This window comes from Zootoca vivipara, chromosome 13, assembly GCF_963506605.1.
Source record: "Zootoca vivipara chromosome 13, rZooViv1.1, whole genome shotgun sequence".
Lineage (NCBI taxonomy): Eukaryota > Metazoa > Chordata > Lepidosauria > Squamata > Lacertidae > Zootoca > Zootoca vivipara.
The window spans coordinates 41,451,209-41,469,079 of NC_083288.1; the positions used below are offsets into that span (position 1 = coordinate 41,451,209).

Genomic DNA, 17,871 nt, shown 5'->3' on the forward strand with positions numbered 1-17,871 from the left:
TGTGGGAAGGGGAGGTCCTTGAGGTGCTGAGATTCTGAACCACAAAAGTCAAAACCAGCATTTGAATTGGGGCTAGTAATCAATTGGCAGGCAGAGTAAAGAGAATGTTCCTCCCTAGTACCTCTAGGACAGGGAGGGGGAGGGCTAAAAGAGCTATTGCTTTTTAGCTCTAAGGGCACATTCACCCTTAGGAAGCTCTCCAGGACCAGCATGTCTTTGGTGAGTGACCCAAAGTGGCTGTGGTCACCTCACACTCTCATGCCTGTGAAAACAGGACACATGCATAAGTCTCTCTGACCAGCTGAACACGGTGTCTAGTTTTAGATTGGTTTTGCTGCCGCCGAATTAGTGGGATTTGGGGTTGGGTATGGAAGGGGACACAAAAAGTTGCTTGTGAGGCTAGATCAGGCCCCTGGGCCTATCCTCATCTTAGGCCAACCCTCAAAATTGGAGCCAGCTAAAAACTATGATGTAAAAAATTGAGGGTTTCTGATGGCACCCCAGCATGAAATCGTACAGAGTGCTCCCCACTTCCTCAATACAAAGCTTCTGGAAAAGGAAGAAGGTATTTATGTCTTCTGCAGAATATATGTTGTAAATCATTTTGTCACAAGAGTGAAAAGCGCACTGCGCACATTTTTTAACCACTAGCTGACCCGGCCACGCGTTGCTGTGGTTCTTTCCTGTGATCCCCCGTCCCGTCCCGGTCCATGACGTATCCTGCCTCCCCCTGCACCCCGGCTCATCCCTGTGTTTCGGTAGGATACCCTTCCCTCTGTTGTCCCTGAGGAGTGTTGGCCCCTCCCCCATGTATCTCCATACCTTGGCCCCCACCCTTGGAGAAGGAACTGTTAGGTTCTGGGTTCTATTTCCCAGCATGCACTTTTGTCTGAGCCCTCTGTTGTCCCTGGGGAGTGTTGGCCCCTACCCCCCAGTATCTTCCTACATTGGCCCCCACCCATAGCTGCCAAGTCTCCTGTATTCCCCAGGAAAACCCCGTTTTTCCAGCTGTTCCCAGCCGAAAAACACAGAATTTTTTGTTTCTTCCCGGTTTATTGTGGTGCGGTGGCCATTTTGGAACTGGGCAGAGCATGCTCAGAGGCAACTTTTGATGCTGCTTTGCCCAATTCCAAAATGGCTGCAGCGTGACTTCTGGTGCGGTGGCCATTTTGGAACAGGGCAGGGCAGCATCAAAAGTAGCTTCTGAGCATGCTCTGCCCAGTTCCAAAATGGCGGCAGCGCTACTTCCGGTCTGCTACTTCCGGTCCAGTCTCTTATTTCTCAGGCCCGAACTTGGCAGCTATGTTTGGAGAAGGAACTGTCAGTTTCTGGGTTCCAATTCCCAGTATTTACTTTTGTGTGAGCCCTCTGTTGTCCACTCCCCCCTGTATCTCCATACATTGGCCCCTGTGCACGCATCGTGAACATTTCTATATATTTAGATTAAGGATTGGGGGTGATGATGCGCCCTGGGACCCAGAGAACTACTTTTAAAATCCTGACCGGGGTGTGGGGTCAAATAGCGAAGCCCCACAGCCCTGTAGCAACAGACTGGCCCAGACAGAAGGAAGGGGATCATATGGGCCACTTGGCGCGGGCCTCCGAATCCAAAGGGGGCCTCGGTCAGCATATTCACAATCAGTAAAATAAAAAAGTAACAAAAGGGTTAAAAACAGGGTCACATTATCTACCTGGCCCCGGCCTCTGTCTGGCCCTGCAAGGGCCTGGCAACAGAAGTTGCGTTCTGAAGCAACCAAGTTGTTCAGTTCCATTAAAAAAAAAAACCCAGGAAGTGGCAAGGGGAAGGTAGGGGATTGTAAATCGACGGGGTTGGAATTGGGCACTGCAAATATCTGAGGACTTAAACTGGGGAGAGAAAGTGCATGGTTGTTTTTTTTTAAAAAAAAGACACAGAGGGTTGCATTCAGTCTTAGTATATGTGAAATGGAGAGTAATAGCCCCCCTTCAGATCCCCCTGAGCCTCAGAGTTCCCCTGAGTCGAGGCGAGATACTGTGGAGAAGGCAGGTTTCATCCCTGTGTCTCCCCCTCACCCTGTTCTGACCCATTACGTATCCCTGCCTTCTATTCATTGGACCTTGTTTCTGGAAAAGGCCTGTTTTCAGTTGAAACAAAATAAAAATATTCCTTCCAGCAGCACCTTAAAGACCAACTAAGGTGCTGCTGGAAGGATTTTTTTTATTTTGTTTTGACTACGTCAGACGTTGTGCCTAATCCCTGTGACTGCCCCCACGTGTCCCGATCCATGATCTATTCTGTTTGTCTCCCCCCCCCCTCCGTGACCGGCGTATCTCATGACGTTTTGAAGGATGGTATTTATTTTTTTCTTGTGGTTATTGGGTGGGGGATTTGGGGGGGTAGTGGTGCTAAAATGTAAAGTAAAAACCCCTTGCCGTGCCCCCAAGTGCGTTGCTGTGGGTTATCCCCCTCCCCGGGCCTAGTGGAGGCCTGTCAGCCTGTCAGGGGCCTAAAACAAAGGCCTAGATAATGGCCGCCTTGGTGTGTTTCAGTTGCTTGGTTGATGATGATGTCATTCGGTTTGTGGGTGTGGCTTAGATTTCTCAGGAAGGGAGGGGGTCCCTTTGGCAAAGGGATTTAGAGTTTATAAATAGTTGCTTATCTAGAAGACATTCAGCTTGGGTCACCTGCATTGTGCACAAACTAGGATATACTTTGTAAACTGTAGCCTAGCAAGATGTGTATGTCTATATGAGAGTATATAATATGTCTAGTGTTGTGTTGTGTATTAAAGTAATAGCACAACCAAGTATGTATTGTAATATAGAGTTTATTGTATTGTATTACAGAGTTTATTTGAATGTATAAGTTCCAGCGGGAACGTATATAATTTGCTGGTTCAGAGTGCAGGATTTGGATCCGCTGCTGGATTGGTTTACGCTGGAGGGAATCCTTGCCAATGGTTCCCGCCAAAATGTATCTTTTCCCTGCTAGTTCTCTGTTACTATATGAGGCCCAGTTTTCCCCATTCCCTGCGTTCTGGCTCTTACTTGTTCTTTGAAGTAAAGAGATGTTGTACCAGATCCTCGCCTCCTGTTTCTTATTTGCACTGAGCTGAAATCACTGAAGACCCACTACACAACATGCTGGCGACGAAGATGGGATCCGGCTTGCTGTGAATGGATGTCAGAGGTCGGCATCCAGAATCAGAAGAAGAGGAGGAAGAAGTCGTAGACGCTCCTGAGTACACCATGGCAGGAAGTAAAATCATTGAGCCATTTTATTCGGGAACTGCAGAAGCCTGGGATTCATATCTCCAACGTTTTGGTTTCGCTGCTACAGCGCAAGGAATCACCAACGACGACAGGAAAAAGGCAGTCTTCCTGCGTTGCTGTGGGGTTGAGGTTTTCGAGTTGGCCCGAGGCTTGGTGGCTCCTCTCATGCTAGAAACAGCAACCCTGAAGCAGATCACGGACCAGCTCACGAGACACCTTGCCCTAGCAGCAACCACGACAACACGCCGCATCGAGTTCCATAAAAGGAGGCAGAAGGATGGTGAATCAGTCTCCAGATTCCTTGCAGAGCTGAAGGTCCTGGCGAGGCACTGTAATTTCGTGGCCCTTGAGGAAGCGCTGCTTGACCAGTTCATTGGAGGTCTGAGCAGCAGTAAAGCCCGACGTCGGATCGCCGCAAGGGAAGAGGTGGATCTAGCAACGGCTGTGCGCGAGGCTATAGCCACTGAGACCACAGAGGGGGAGAAACAAAAAACCCCACAACGAAGTGCCAGGCCAGCAGCAGAGGCAGCTCATGCTTTGAGCAGTCAGGAGTCCAGCCCGCCCCAGAGTCCACCCCACAGAGTTGGATCCCTGAGGCTTGGTTCATCTGGGAAAAAGGGGAAAAGCTAGAATGCCCTGGTTGCGGTGGGGCGCATGAATGCCGGAACTGCTGATTCCGGAACGCCACGTGCTGAGCATGCAATAAAATGGGCCACATCGCTCGGGTATGCAGGTTGGCTACCGGAGGAACATCGGAATCCCCGCGACCATTCCGGCAACAGGCAAGTGCATCAACGCACGTGTTGGACGACTGCAACGACCTCACCGAGATAGAGGGCAAGACCGTCCAGTTCCCTGCTCAGGGGAAAGCATCAATCCGGGTCAGCATTGAGGGCCATCCTTGCCAGATGGAGGTAGATTCCGTTCGGGGTTTACGATCGTCTCGGACGAGACAGCGAGGTCGTTTTTCTCAGTGGGTAAGTTTCCTCCATTGGAGCCTTTCCCCGCCACATTACAATCTTACTCTGCCGGCCGAATACACATCCTTAGAATGTGTTCCATCAAAGTTAACTTTAAAGACAAAAGGGCCGTACTTAAGCTGGTGATCGCCAAAGGGTTAGGGTTCCAGCCTCTTGGGAACAGACTGGTTTCCTGCTTTAGGGCTGGGCATCTCTGGACTGAACGCAATAACAATAGTCCCAGGATCATTTGATAAACTTTATGGGGAGTTCACATCATTATTTGATGGCAGTCTGGGGTGCTATAAAGGGCCTCCCATTGACTTCAAGTTGGACCAAGGGGTGGCTCCAGTTCGCCTCAAGCCAAGACGCGTGCCATTCGCTTTGCAGCCCAACTCAACAAGCTCATCCAGCAAGGGGTGTTGGCACCAGTTGACTCAGCAAGATGGGAAATCCCAATAGTGACCCCACTAAAAGCAAATGGGGAAGTGCGCATCTGCGCAGATTATGAATGCATAATAAATAAGGCAATTCGGGGAAATTCCTACCCCATTTCAGTGGTGTCTCAACTGCTGGCAAAATTGGCTGGGGGCAAGGTATTTGCAAAGATCGATCTTGCTCAGGCATACCAGCAGCTACCTGTAATGCCACAAACAGCAGAAGCTCAAACTATTGTAACCCACAAAGGGGCATTTAAGGTGAACCAATTGCAATTTGGAGTAAGAGTGTCCCCAGGAATATTTCAGGGCATTATGGAGAGATTATTAAGGGGGGTGCCTGGCACCCTCACATATTTTGATGATGTTTTAATATCTGGGAGGGACCCCCACGAGCTGGAAAGCCGTATCAATCAGACTGGTACTCAAAAAGTTCCAGGGAGCTGGGCTCCATCTAAAAAAGGAAAAATGTAGCTTTGGAATTCCTGTGGTGGAGTGCACCCCATGGAAAGCAAGGTTAAGGGCATCGCCAATGCCCCCAGGCCCAACAATAAAACTGAACTCCAATCTTTCTTGGGTCTGGTGAATTTTTACCATGCGGTTTTACCGCACAAAGCGGCAGTGGCAGGACCTTTGCACAGGCTTCTGCAAAAGAAGTGCGTCTGGCATTGGGGAAAGCTACAACAAAAGGCTTTCGAAACCATTAGGGGAATGTTGTCTGCTGAGAGCATGTTGGCCCATTATGATGAAACGAAACCCCTTGTACTCGCTTGCGACGCATCTCAATATGGACTGGGAGCTGTGCTCAGCCACAGAGAGGCGGATGGGTCAGACAGACCCATTTCATTCTACTCAAGGACTCTTACTTCCACCGAGAGGAACTACGCACAGATAGACAGAGAGGCTTTGGCTGTGGTAGCGGGTGTAAAGAAATTCTACGACTATGTGTATGGATGATCGTTCTTAATTGAAACGGACCACAAGCCATTGCTGGGCCTTTTCAACCCCCACAAACAAACCCCTCAAATCCTGTCCCCTAGAATGCTCAGGTGGTCGATTTTTTTAAACGGGTTCCAATATGAGATATGCCATGTGTAACGGACTGGGCTGGCTTGCGATAGAACTCCAGGGTGGAAAGTGTTAATCCCAACCTCCTTGTTGAGTGACGCATTCCATTCCTGAGGGGCGGGACTGCCATGAGTTTAAAAGGAATGGGGAGCAGTTATTTCAGTTGATAGAGTTGAGAGGGGTTTTGGGGAGCGGGAGCGGGTGGGTAGGAGATCTTAGAGTGTTCTGAGGAGTTTACTAGAATTATATTATCTAGCCAGTGTTATATGAAACTAAGAATATGATCTAAGAGCTTATACGCATGAAACCGTTACGCATTTTACATGTCCTCTACTTTATTAAAGCTTTCTTAAATGTTATATTAAAAATGGATGTGCCTTGTTATTCCAGTGAAGTATCCTAACTCAAAAGGGTAGTGACTGTAGAGAGGAGGTTAGACTTAACCTGAGGAGCAGGAAAATAGTTTAAAACCTCAAGGTCAAGCCCAGGGAAGACAAGTGCCAGGAAGAAGGTGCCACAAAGTAGCAACAGGCTGCTGAGGTGAACCTTAGGGAAAAGGGAATCCTTACTGTGAGCACAAGGTGGTTCCTGATACACTTGCCGGGAGTTAAAAGGGATACGGTGCCACGTTATTGGGAGAACTGGAACTGCATTTCGATTACTAGCAGACCCCAAACCTAAACAGGCAGTTTATTTGGGAGTAAGAAGGATTAGTGGGTTCTTTGTGAAATAACCAATTTCCTTCAACACTCTGCTAGTGGTAAAAAAAAAAGGAGGCACATTGCATTGGTGGGATCCGCACATGTTAGGTGGGATCATCGCAAGTTTAGTGACAACGCCGGGATTGTCATATTAATTGGTGGCAACGTCCCGGGTTTGTCGCACCATGTGAAAGGGAAATTGCTTTGTCACGCAGACGCCCTCAGCCGGCTTCCACTCCAGGGGGCTAGTAATTGTGACCCGGCACCAGCCGAACAGGTCATGATGTTAGAGACATTGCCAAGGGCTCCTATGACTGCGGAAGAAGTTGCGGCCAGGACTCGAAAGGACCCCACACTCTCCCATGTCCTTGCCTGGGTAGGGAGGGGGTGGCCCAGTGGGGGCCAAGAAGAGAAGTTCCGTCCATTTTTAATGCGGCAGCATGAGCTATCCCTTCATAAGGGGTGCGTACTCTGGGGGGACAGGGTAGTCATCCCTAACCCACTTAGGAACCAACCGCATTCTAGAAACCTTGCATATGGGGTACCCAGGGATGGTCAGAATGAAATCCCTGGCCCGCTGTTATGTGTGGTGGCCAGGGATGGATAAGGAGATAGAAATGTGGGTACGCACGTGCAAGGCATGCCAAGTGGTTCGACCTGAGGTTCCCAGGGCACAGCCCTGGACTTTGTGCATCCAGATAGGATGCCCTCCCGTTCGGCACGGGAGCCACCACAACCCGAAGGAGACAGAACGAGATACTTTAATCCAGAGGATCTCGTTTGGGTGAGGAATTATGCCAGAGGTCCAACTTGGGTTCCAGGGGTAATTTCGCGGGCCAGCGGTCCCGTGTCATATTATGTCACGTTGTCACAGGGTCAGGTCTGGCGTAGGCATGTGGATCAGCTGAGGCGCAGGATACCCAGCAGGAGTGATGATGAGGGAAGAAACACCCCCAAATTAAATGAAGAGTTGCCGCCCCCGAGTCAGGTGGAGACACCTTCACTGATTAATGACCCACCGGGGCAGTCAGAAGGTGAGCTCCCTGCTGGGAATACAGAGCTGGCAGAAGATAATGAGTTGGGGGGGGGCTTTAGGAGGGACAGCTGTAGCAGATACTCCCAAGGAGACCCCTCAGCCTCAAACCCCTAGTGTCACAACACCTGAAGTGAGATGATCTAGTAGAAGTCGCAGGAAGCCACAGTCCCTGAAAGACTTTGTGTGTAGTTCTCACTAAGTATGGGTGTGTGTGTTGTGTATTAAAGTAATAGCACAGCCAAGTATGTATTGGAATATAGAGTTTATTGTATTGTATTACAGTTTATTTGAATGTATAAGTTCCAGCGAAAACGTATATCATTTGCTGGTTCAGAGTGCAGGACTTGGATCTGCTGCTGGATTGGTTTACGCTGGAGGGAATCCTTGCCATTGGTTCCCGTCAAAATGTATCTTTTCCCTGCTAGTTCTCTGTTACTATATAAGCCCCAGTTTTCCCCATTCCCTGCGTTCTGGCTCTTACTTGTTCTTTGAAGTAAAGAGATGTTGTACCAGATCCTCGCCTCCTGTTTCTTATTTGCACTGAGCTGAAATAATTGAAGACCCACTACACAACATTTAGTTTATGCATCTCTATATACTACTCAGGTAACTCCCCCTAAGCTTGTGAGAGCTCTATATTGTTTAAGTATAAGCCCATAGAAATCAATCAAATTTTATAATAGGAAGCCTTTGAAGGTGCCTTTTGGCCTAACACTTTTCTTTTCACTTATTAGAAGGTGGCAAAGGAATATCTGTAGGTGGAGTAGAATTATCCGTAAATTTCATATCGCGGCAGAACAAGACCGTTTCCTTGCCCAAACCCAGCTGGTATTGCCATATGTACATCTTCTCCTTGGGCTTCAGGGTCACGTTAAGAGATTCTTCAATCTCAGTGGCTTCATTCCAGTCTTCCTGCTCTGTGTTGACACTCTTCCCACCATACTGAGCAGTGAGAGAGAACTGGTACTTGGCAATGGCCTCAGTGAGAGCGCCTGACTGATATGAGGCAGTCATGGATACGTTCCAGTTGTGCTCCACACTGCTCATCTTCTGCTTGTTGTATCCCACTTTCTTAGTGATCTTCTTATTCCATACAATGGGAGTGCTGGAGTCATTGGAGATGGTCTTGATAGCTTCCCATCTACCATAACATGGGCCTTGGGTAACAGCCATTCCTCCAGGGAGCATGTTCACAACATCACTATGGAAGGAGTAGGTAACAGGATCCACATTTTCATGGAAGTTGGTGCATCTATAATACTGGACTCCCCATTCATCTTGGGGTTTTACAAAGTAATAGTAATCCTTGATGCCCCAGTAATAGAGACCATCCTTGCAAGCTGGGTGAAGTGTGTATTCGACTGCATCTGCATCTTCATGCATATTAGTGACCCGACGGTAAACACCTCTTTTCTGGAAAATGATGTAGAAATTTCCAAAGGCTGAGAGGTAATGGTCCCCTCCACGGCAGTTGGGATGGAGGCTGTAGACGATAGCACCTGAGTCTTCATTCATGTTGCTGACACGGCGATAGTTGTCTCCTTTGATGATGTAGAATAGGTCATCCTCATGGGCTAAGTAGTGATCTCCTCCCTGGCAAGATCTGTGCAGGCTAAACACGTTGAGGTCCTTGCCCTCTTTGAAATTGGTGGACCTCATGTAGCAGCCCAGGTCTGAGCGGACAATGTAGTAATATTCATTTACCCCACAGAAATCAACCCCTGGGGCTTTATTCTTAGGGACTATCTCTGGCATGGTGCTTGATTCTAGGAAAAGAAAGTGATATATTCAGTTAGATCAGAAGATTCCACAAATAGATCATTTATTTACTCTTTGCAATTACTTTATTATTTATGATAATGAAAGAATTAACTGAATTTGCTGACCTCTTGGAAAACAGTCTCTCTCTTTTTTTTATAAAACATTTTATTAAATTTTCCAATCAAAACACATTAAACAAAACAAACACACATTAAAAAACAATACAACACATACATTCATCTTTTTAACAATTCTCTCCAAATCTCTCATTCTCAATGCTCCGCCGAGCTTGACTTCCCTCCCTCATTTGGTTTTCTATTCAGTTCTTTTATACATCCCGTTTAAAGTCAATTCGTAGGATTTATTTCAGACTGCAAGTGTCTTTAAACTTCTACAGTTCTTTTCCATATAGTCCACAAATTTACTCCAGTCTCTTTGAAAACTTGCTTCCCCCTGGTTCCAGATCCTGATAGCCAGTCTTGCCATTTCCGCATAGTCTATCATTTTTGTCTGCCACTCTTCAATCGTCGGTAACTCCTGGGTTTTCCATTTTTGGGCTAACAATGTCCTAGCCGCAGTTGTCGCATACAAAAATAATATATTGTCCTCTTTTATGATCTCTTGTCCTATAATTCCCAACAAAAATGCTTCTGGTTTTTTGGGAAAAGTATACTTAAAAACCTTTTTCAATTCATTATATATCATTTCCCAAAATTCTTTAACTTTTTCGCATTTCCACCACATATGATAAAAATCCCCTTCTTTCTCTTTACTTTTCCAGCACATTCTACTACTCGTTCTATACATTTTAGATAATTTCACTGGGGTTAAATACCATCTATACATCATTTTCCAAACATTCTCTTTCAGGGCGGTACATGCAGTAAACTTCCAACGTTTGATTCCATAATTTCAACCACGCATCATATTCAATATTAATCTTGGAAAACAGTCTCAATGATTTAACACTATATACCTGCGAGTGCCAAATATAATTCCAAAGGTAAATGATTACTAATAATTGTGAGGCGCTTTGAAAGAAAGACCTAACATCTTCTGCTTCTCAAGACATGTTTCTTTATCTACTTTCTCTCATGTTTCTTTCTCTCTCCATCTGATAGGAGTCCCACCCCCCCTTGAAGGAATATACGGTAATACAGCATTTGACAGGCTGATCAGTTTTGAAAGCAGTTTGCCCTATGATTTTAGGGAATGGCTGTTTGAGAAACAAAAGATCAAGATTTTGCTGAAAACCAATGCTAGTTTGAAGGCTCAGTGTGGCTAAAACACCTGTATCCACCACTGCTGTGCTTCCTCACAAAGAGAAACTCTTTGCAACTCTCCCTTGTTCAGAACATCTGAGAGAGTGGGCATTCAGTACTCTATTCCCATTAAATGTTGCCAAGTTTAAGGAGAGGCTGGGACAGAGGATTTTGAGGGGGTACTTACTGAGACCTTTTGTGAGCACCCACGAGTGCCATGTTGGAGACAGCTCTTCTAATCAATTTCCTATCTCAGCTGTGATGAGAAGAGACTGCCTAACACCTCAGAATATCTTTGAAATAAGTGCAAAATTTGGAACTGGAACTTCTTATCTTCCTAAAATGGTGGCGCGTGGAGACGCAACGGCTGGTTGCTCCCTAACTCAGAATTTGGCTTTTTTTGTCCTGCCAAAATAGACTTGTTTATAGTCGACAGGATATGCTATCTATTCGGCTACGGAGTGAGCACTGCATAAATTGTGAGTGTCTCCGCATCTGCAAGGAAGATTTTTTGACTTCAAAGAACCGGGGAGGAAAGAGGCACAGGAGAGACCGTAAACAGAAGAGAGGGTGCAGGGGAGGAAGGCGACTAAGGCAATTAAGGTTAAAGACACAGCACTATAACTTACCACTTCCCAGCATTTTTTATGCGAATGTGAGATCCTTGGTGAACAAGCTGGAGGAGTGGAAGCTGTGGGTGGCAACTGAGAGAACTGTGAGTGAATGCTGTCTTCTGCTGATTACAGAAACTTGGCTGACACCACTTATATCTGACTCAGCCATAGAACTAACAGGCTATACAGTGTTCCGTCATGATAGAACAGAGGACTCTGGTAAAAGAATGTGTGCATATGTAAACAACTGCTGGTGCACAAACCACACGTTGATAGCTAGTCATTGTTCCCCAACTGTGGAATTTATGACGCTCAAATGCAGACCTATTTACATCCCCCGAGAATTTACAGTAGTACTGATAACTATAGTATATATTGCACCTGATGTGAACATCAATGAGGCATTGAGTCTCCTGCACGAAGCTGTTAATAGACAACAATGCAAGTATCCTGAGGCTGCATTTATTGTAAGCGGGGATTTTGACCAAGCAGATTTGAAAGTGGTCCTACCTAAATTTTATCAACATATAAAGTGTGCAACCAGGGGGGAAAGGACCCTGGACAGACTGTACACAAATGTCAAGCAAGCCTATAAAGCTGAACCGCTGGCACACCTAGGTCAATCTGATCACGTGTCCCTGCTTCTGACTCCTGTATACATTCCACTGAGGAAACGGATTCCAACAACAAAGAGGAGTATTACAATATGGCCGGCTGAAGCATCTCAACAGCTACAGGACTGTTTTCATGACACAGACTGGGAGGTGTTTAACCAACAGGACGTAGAGACTCTTACTGAGGAAGTGTTGGATTACATCAGGTTCTGCACTGGCAATGTAACACAGAGGCACGGATAAAGATCTACCCAAACAGGAAGCCCTGGATGACAAGGGAGGTACAGGGGTTGCTAAAGGCAAGAAATACTGCTTTTAGAAGTGGAAATAGGATGCTGTACAGCTCAGCCAGAGCGGATTTAAAGAGAGGTATCCGGGTGGCCAAAGAGGCGTACAGACAGCGGCTGGGGGATCACCTACAGAGTAATAACACCAGGCAGGTGTGGCAAGGTGTACAGGAATTGACGGGGCAAAAATCCAAAGATTCCTTGGTGGACGAGGGAGGGGCATCCCTCGCAGAGGAGTTGAATGCCTTTTCCCCCCGCTTTGAAGCAACATCTGCAGCGACACCTGCGGAGGCTAGGCCAACATCACCACCGTCGCCATCATCGGTGCAAAGGAATGTGGTATTCAACGTGGAGGAAGGAGAGATGAGGAAGGTGCTGAAGGGAATCAACTCAAGGAAGGCTACAGGGCCAGATGGAGTAGCTGGAAGGGTCTTGAGAGACTGCGCAGACCAACTAGCAGGAGTCTTCACTGGGATTTTAAATCGATCCCTAGCCCAGGCTACTGTACCATCTTGCCTGAAGTCTTCTATTATTGTTCCAGTACCAAAAAAATCCAATCCGGAGAATCCGAATGACTTTCGTCCAGTAGCACTTACACCCATAATTATGAAGTGCTTTGAAAAGCTGGTATGAAATTATGTCATTGCCTGTCTACCAGAGGGATTGGACACATTCCAATTTGCCTACAAAACGAAAAGATCAACAGAGGATGCCGTGGCAATTGCCCTCCAAGCTGTTCTTGCACATTTGGAGCAGCGGGGTAGCTATGCCAGACTGCTTTTTGTAGATTTCAGCTCGGCATTCAATACCATTCTACCGCGATGTCTGATAACTAAATTGGGAAATCTGGGGCTCCCACTATCACTCTGTGGGTGGATACTGGACTTTCTCTCAGATCGCTCCCAGAGGGTCCGGTTGGGCCCTTATATGTCTAACATGCTTAGGACTAACACAGGAACACCACAAGGATGTGTGCTTAGTCCGCTCCTTTATACTCCTTATACGTATGATTGTGTCGCTGCCCACCCTAGAAATAGGGTTGTCAAATTTGCAGATGACACAACCGTGATCGGGCTCATCTCTGATAAGGAGGGTGAAACGGACTATAGAGATAGTTAATAACTTGCTCATAAATACAAAGAAAACAAAGGAGCTTGTGGTGGACTTTAGGAGACAGAAGAACGAGGTCCAGCCACTTTTGATTGACGGAATTTGTGTGGAGAGGGTAACAACGTTTAGATTTCTAGGCATTGAGTTACAGGAGGATCTGTCCTGGAGTGTTAATACAAGGGGGCTTGTGAAGAAGGCGCAGCAGAGACTGTATTTTTTGAGAATTTTAAGGAAAAACCATCTTCCACAAAAGCTGCTGCTTGCCTTCTATCACTGTGCCATACAGAGCGTGCTCACGTACGGTTTATGTGTGTGCAGGGGCGTACCCAGGATCAAAACTAGGGGGGGGGGGCAAGCCATGGTTCAGGAGGCTGGGTGCTCCAAGTCAGTTCCCTGTTGGCCTGATGCAGTGGTGAACTTTCCACCTAGGTGGCGGAAGAGCCCCCTTCTTGCCGCGCCCTCCCCGCATTGGCACCCAGGGCCGTCTTAAGCATATCTGGCGATCCCTCTGGCACCCACCCTTTCCCAGAGCTGTTTACCTTTTTTAAGGGAGCTGACACCACGCTTACACTCAATCTTGGCAACCCCAGAGGGGCCTGTGTTGATGGCCTGCTTCTGGAATGAAATCACATTTAATGGGCTTTAAACTTTTGATAACTAAGATTCCAATGAGGTGCAATAATTTAGTAGGTTGTAACTGGGTGGAATCATAGAATCATAGAATTGGAAGAGACCACAAGGGCCATCCAGTCCAACCCCCTGCCAAGCAGGAAACACCATCAAAGCATTCTTGACATATGCCTGTCAAGCCTCTGCTTAAAGACCTCCAAAGAAGGAGACTCCACCACACTCCTTGGTAGCAAATTCCACTGCCGAACAGCTCTTACTGTGAGGAAGTTCTTCCTAATGTTTAGGTGGAATCTTCTTTCTTGAAGTTTGAATCCATTGCTCCGTGTCCGCTTCTCTGGAGCAGCAGAAAACAATCTTTCTCCCTCCTCCATATGACATCCTTTCATATATTTGAACATGGCTATCATATCACCCCTTAACCTTCTCTTCTCTTCCAAGCCCCATGTTGGGCAAAAGATTCCTGCATTGGAGGGGGTTGGACTAGATGACCCTGGTGGTTCCCTTCCAACTCTGTGAATGGTTCTGTTATTCTGTTGTATCTGAAGGCCTGTTCACAGGGAAGATGGAGCAAACTTGTTTTGTGAGAGATGCTTGTGGTGTGATTCCTGCACTGGAGGGGGTTGGTCTAGAGGACCCTTGGGGGTCCCTTCCAACCATCCAGTTCTGTGATACTATGATTAAAATACTCAGCAAAGGTGTGCAGAAGAGAGACAGATACATATTATTTCCATCTGAAAAGTTGGTATTGAGGCAAATGTGAAGAATAACCAACAGAAACAAAACCACGGTGTGTGCATTTTTATAACAAAATAAATCTACATTAGAATTGTTGTTTTAGTTGCAGGATACACCCCCCTTTTGTGGTTTTGAGTGATCTATATCCATACCTTTGAATTGATAAACATGTTTTAAGTTTGCTTCAGAAAATTAAGAATTCACAGCTCCCCAAACCCATTTGGGAAATTTCTTGATATTGATGTTTATGTAATCACGAGGCGCAGTTTAGATACATTCTGGGGGAGGGGGATTTGTTATCCAATTTCTCTATCTTCTTACTTTAGTTTCCCAGGGCTTTGTTTATTTATTCTTAAAGCATTCAAAAACAGCAACTGTTTTTTGCTGTACAAATTTGATGAAAAGATGATCTACATGCAGCACTCTTCTCTGGTGCTCAGTGATGGAGGGGAGAAACACATGTTAACAAAGGGGGGGAACACTTCTCAGTTAGCTCATAATGTCCCCTGCTGTTCAATTGGGATCGTAAAGGGTATGCCTTAATGAAGGCAGGTGAGGTGAAAAAAAACCTAATGAGTGTGTTCCTTCTGCATTGAAAAATCACTTAGGAGCTGCAAGAACTTTTGTGTTAGCAGAATGCACAAATTAGGTCTGAAATCATCATACGCACACCAAGATCACAAAGGCCTGACACTTGGTGCAGCTTTCTCTCCCTCATAACCAATTTTGCACCTTGTGTCTTTTTTCTTTTCTTTTTCCTCAAGGTTTGAATTTATGGTAATCTAATAAAAAAAAGGGACCCAATTTTATTGTCCCTTTTTTTTTTGCTTAGTGCATAAGGAATGTGGGAGAGAGAGTGTTCTCTATTTCAGTAGCCTGTGCAGTTTTTAAACTCCTGGAACAGTCCCCAGGGTGAGTCACACCATTTAAGATAGAACTTTGTTGTTGTTGTTGTTTAGTCGTTTAGTCGTGTCCGACTCTTCGTGACCCCATGGACCATAGCACGCCAGGCACTCCTGTCTTGCACTGCCTCCCGTAGTTTGGTCAAACTCATGTTCGTAGCTTCGAGAACACTGTCCAACCATCTTGTCCTCTGTCGTCCCCTTCTCCTAGTGCCCTCAATCTTTCCCAACATCAGGGTCTTTTCCAAGGATTCTTCTCTTCTCATGAGGTGGCCAAAGTATTGGAGCCTCAGCTTCACGATCTGTCCTTCCAGGGAGCACTCAGGGCTGATTTCCTTAAGAATTGATAGGTTTGATCTTCTAGCAGTCCATGGGACTCTCAAGAGTCTCCTCCAGCACCATAATTCAAAAGCATCAATTCTTCGGCGATCAGCCTTCTTTATGGTCCAGCTCTCACTTCCATACATCACTACTGGGAAAACCATAACTTTAACTATACGGACCTTTGTTGGCAAGGTGATGTCTCTGCTTTTTAAGATGCTATCTATCTTAAGATAGAACTTAAGATACGTTAAAAAGCAGCTTAATTGGCTTTGGCTACAGTGCAGAAGTTTCTGTTCTTAAAGACCAACTAAGTTTTTATTTTGGTATGAGCTTTCGTGTGCATGCACACTTCTTCAGATGAAGAAATCCCTCTGAAACCCTGGTTGCTAGGCGACGAGAATGATAGGCAATTGACAGGCAATTGACGCTGCAAGCTCAGACAATGATATCTATTAAGAGCAATTTAGGTGGCTGGGCAAAAGGACAACAGAGCAGGCAAGATAAAGTCACAGTAAAGCTAACTACTGTACTTGCCCCAACGAGCTAGGCTGACTTTCACGGGCCGAAGATGGGGGAGGGGGGGAAGCTCCACTCCCACAAAGACAACTAAAATAAAATAAAACAGCCGTGCAGCCGGGACACGCTTCCCTCAGCCACACACACGCCCCACAAAGATATGTTATTAATTCCAACAGAGGCAAAGACGGGGAGTGAGGAGTAAGGGGGGAGGAGCCAAGCAGCAGCAGGAAGGGAAAAAACGCTCAGCCACGCTCCCAGATGCACCCCTCCCCACCAAAAGCCTTTGCTAAACTGTAAAGCAGTTAAAAGGCAGAACATGCCCAATTAGGAAGTAATCAGCAAAGAAAAAAGCCTCCGAAACAAGACCCCCCCCCGCAGGTACAAGCCCTGATCCCCGAACGTTACCACTCCCAGGGAGAAGGAACCTATTCCGCTTCTGTGGACAAGCCAGGAAAAGCCAAAAGGGGCGAGCGGCAAGGTGCTGCCGGCTCAAAGTCCAAGGTAGTCAGCTGAGCGAAGGAGGACTGGAGGCAATAAGGAAGGATGGCTCAGGGCTGCCGCGGCTGTTTGAATGCAACTAGCCCCCGCCCCCGAGCCAGCCCTAATAGCTGGGTGCAGTAGGCAGGGCGTGGCAGCTGGGACGGCTAAGGCAAGGAGCCGATAGCCCCCTTGCCGACACAGGGAACCGGCTCCCGCTCACAACTCCTCCCCTTTGAGAGGCTTTGCCAGAGAGACAGCCAGGGAGGGAGTGGGGAGGAGGACGGGGAGCCGCTTTTGCCACGCTTATTTTTTGCTTCGGGGGGCGCGGCCCCCCTCTAGGGAGGGGCAGCGGCCCCTCCCTGCCACACGCTGGGTACGCCCTTGTGTGTGTGGTACGGAAGCTGTACTTCTCAGGACAGAGCAGGGCTGTGTAGAATTATTAAAACAGCAGAGAACATTATTGGCTGCTCACTCACCACCTTAGAACAAATTTACACCACCAGGTGCCATAGAAAAGCACTAGACATATCAAGAGATCCAACGCACCCTGGTCACCATTTCTTTCAGCTCCTGCCATCGGGACGGAGATATAGAACTATGCAGGCAAGAACGAGCCATCTCAGGAACAGTTTCTTCTCTAGAGCGATTTTGGCCTTAAATGGAAAGCCTGGACTTTGAAGTCATCTTATTTTACTTGTTATTTGTATTATATTTACTGTTTTTAATTAGGTTTGTAATTTTGGATTATGCGGAATGCTTTATCTGAGTGGATGTAGCAACCGAGTAATTTCGTTGTTCCCGCAAGGGGACAATGACAATAAAGATATCTTATCTTATCTTATCTTATTCTTATCTCATAGTGTGCATAAACCAACACCACACTTTCTCCCATTCAGCACTGGAAGGGGCAGATAAACTTACTTGGCTACCCTCAACCTCAGTAGTTAATGCTCTACAGCAACAGTACTATAGTGCCAGACTTTTGAGTTTCAGAGCTAGGAGAGGAGGAAGGCACAAATTTACGGTGTGTGTGTGTGTGTGTGTGTGTAAGGGGCGGGGAGAGAAGAGATTTCCCAATTCTTTATTCCCCCTTGGATTCTCTTGTAGAATCTGATTTGTTCCTTCTAACACCAACGTTGTTCATGGTCCTCCAGAAGGTTAATACTGTTAAGACCAGATG

General features: G+C 46.6%; 1 protein-coding gene across 2 annotated transcripts; it reads right to left on the reverse strand.

Annotated features, from left to right (window-relative positions):
* Positions 1-7,478: 7,478 nt before the first annotated feature.
* Positions 7,479-16,746, reverse strand: LOC118077833 (uncharacterized). Of its 2 annotated transcripts, none has more exons than XM_035101561.2 (2): positions 11,106-12,232; positions 7,479-9,219 (listed from the first exon to the last, which is right to left on the reverse strand). In XM_035101561.2, the coding sequence occupies exons 1-2, from the start codon at positions 11,116-11,118 to the stop codon at positions 8,177-8,179; spliced, it is 1,056 nt and encodes a 351-aa protein (XP_034957452.2). In that variant the 5' UTR covers positions 11,119-12,232; the 3' UTR covers positions 7,479-8,176. The 2 variants fall into 2 exon arrangements, with proteins under 2 accessions (XP_034957452.2, XP_060137785.1); XM_060281802.1 differs by lacking the exon at positions 11,106-12,232 and adding an exon at positions 16,617-16,746 and having other exon boundaries at positions 7,480-9,219.
* Between the last annotated feature and the right edge of the window lie 1,125 nt (positions 16,747-17,871).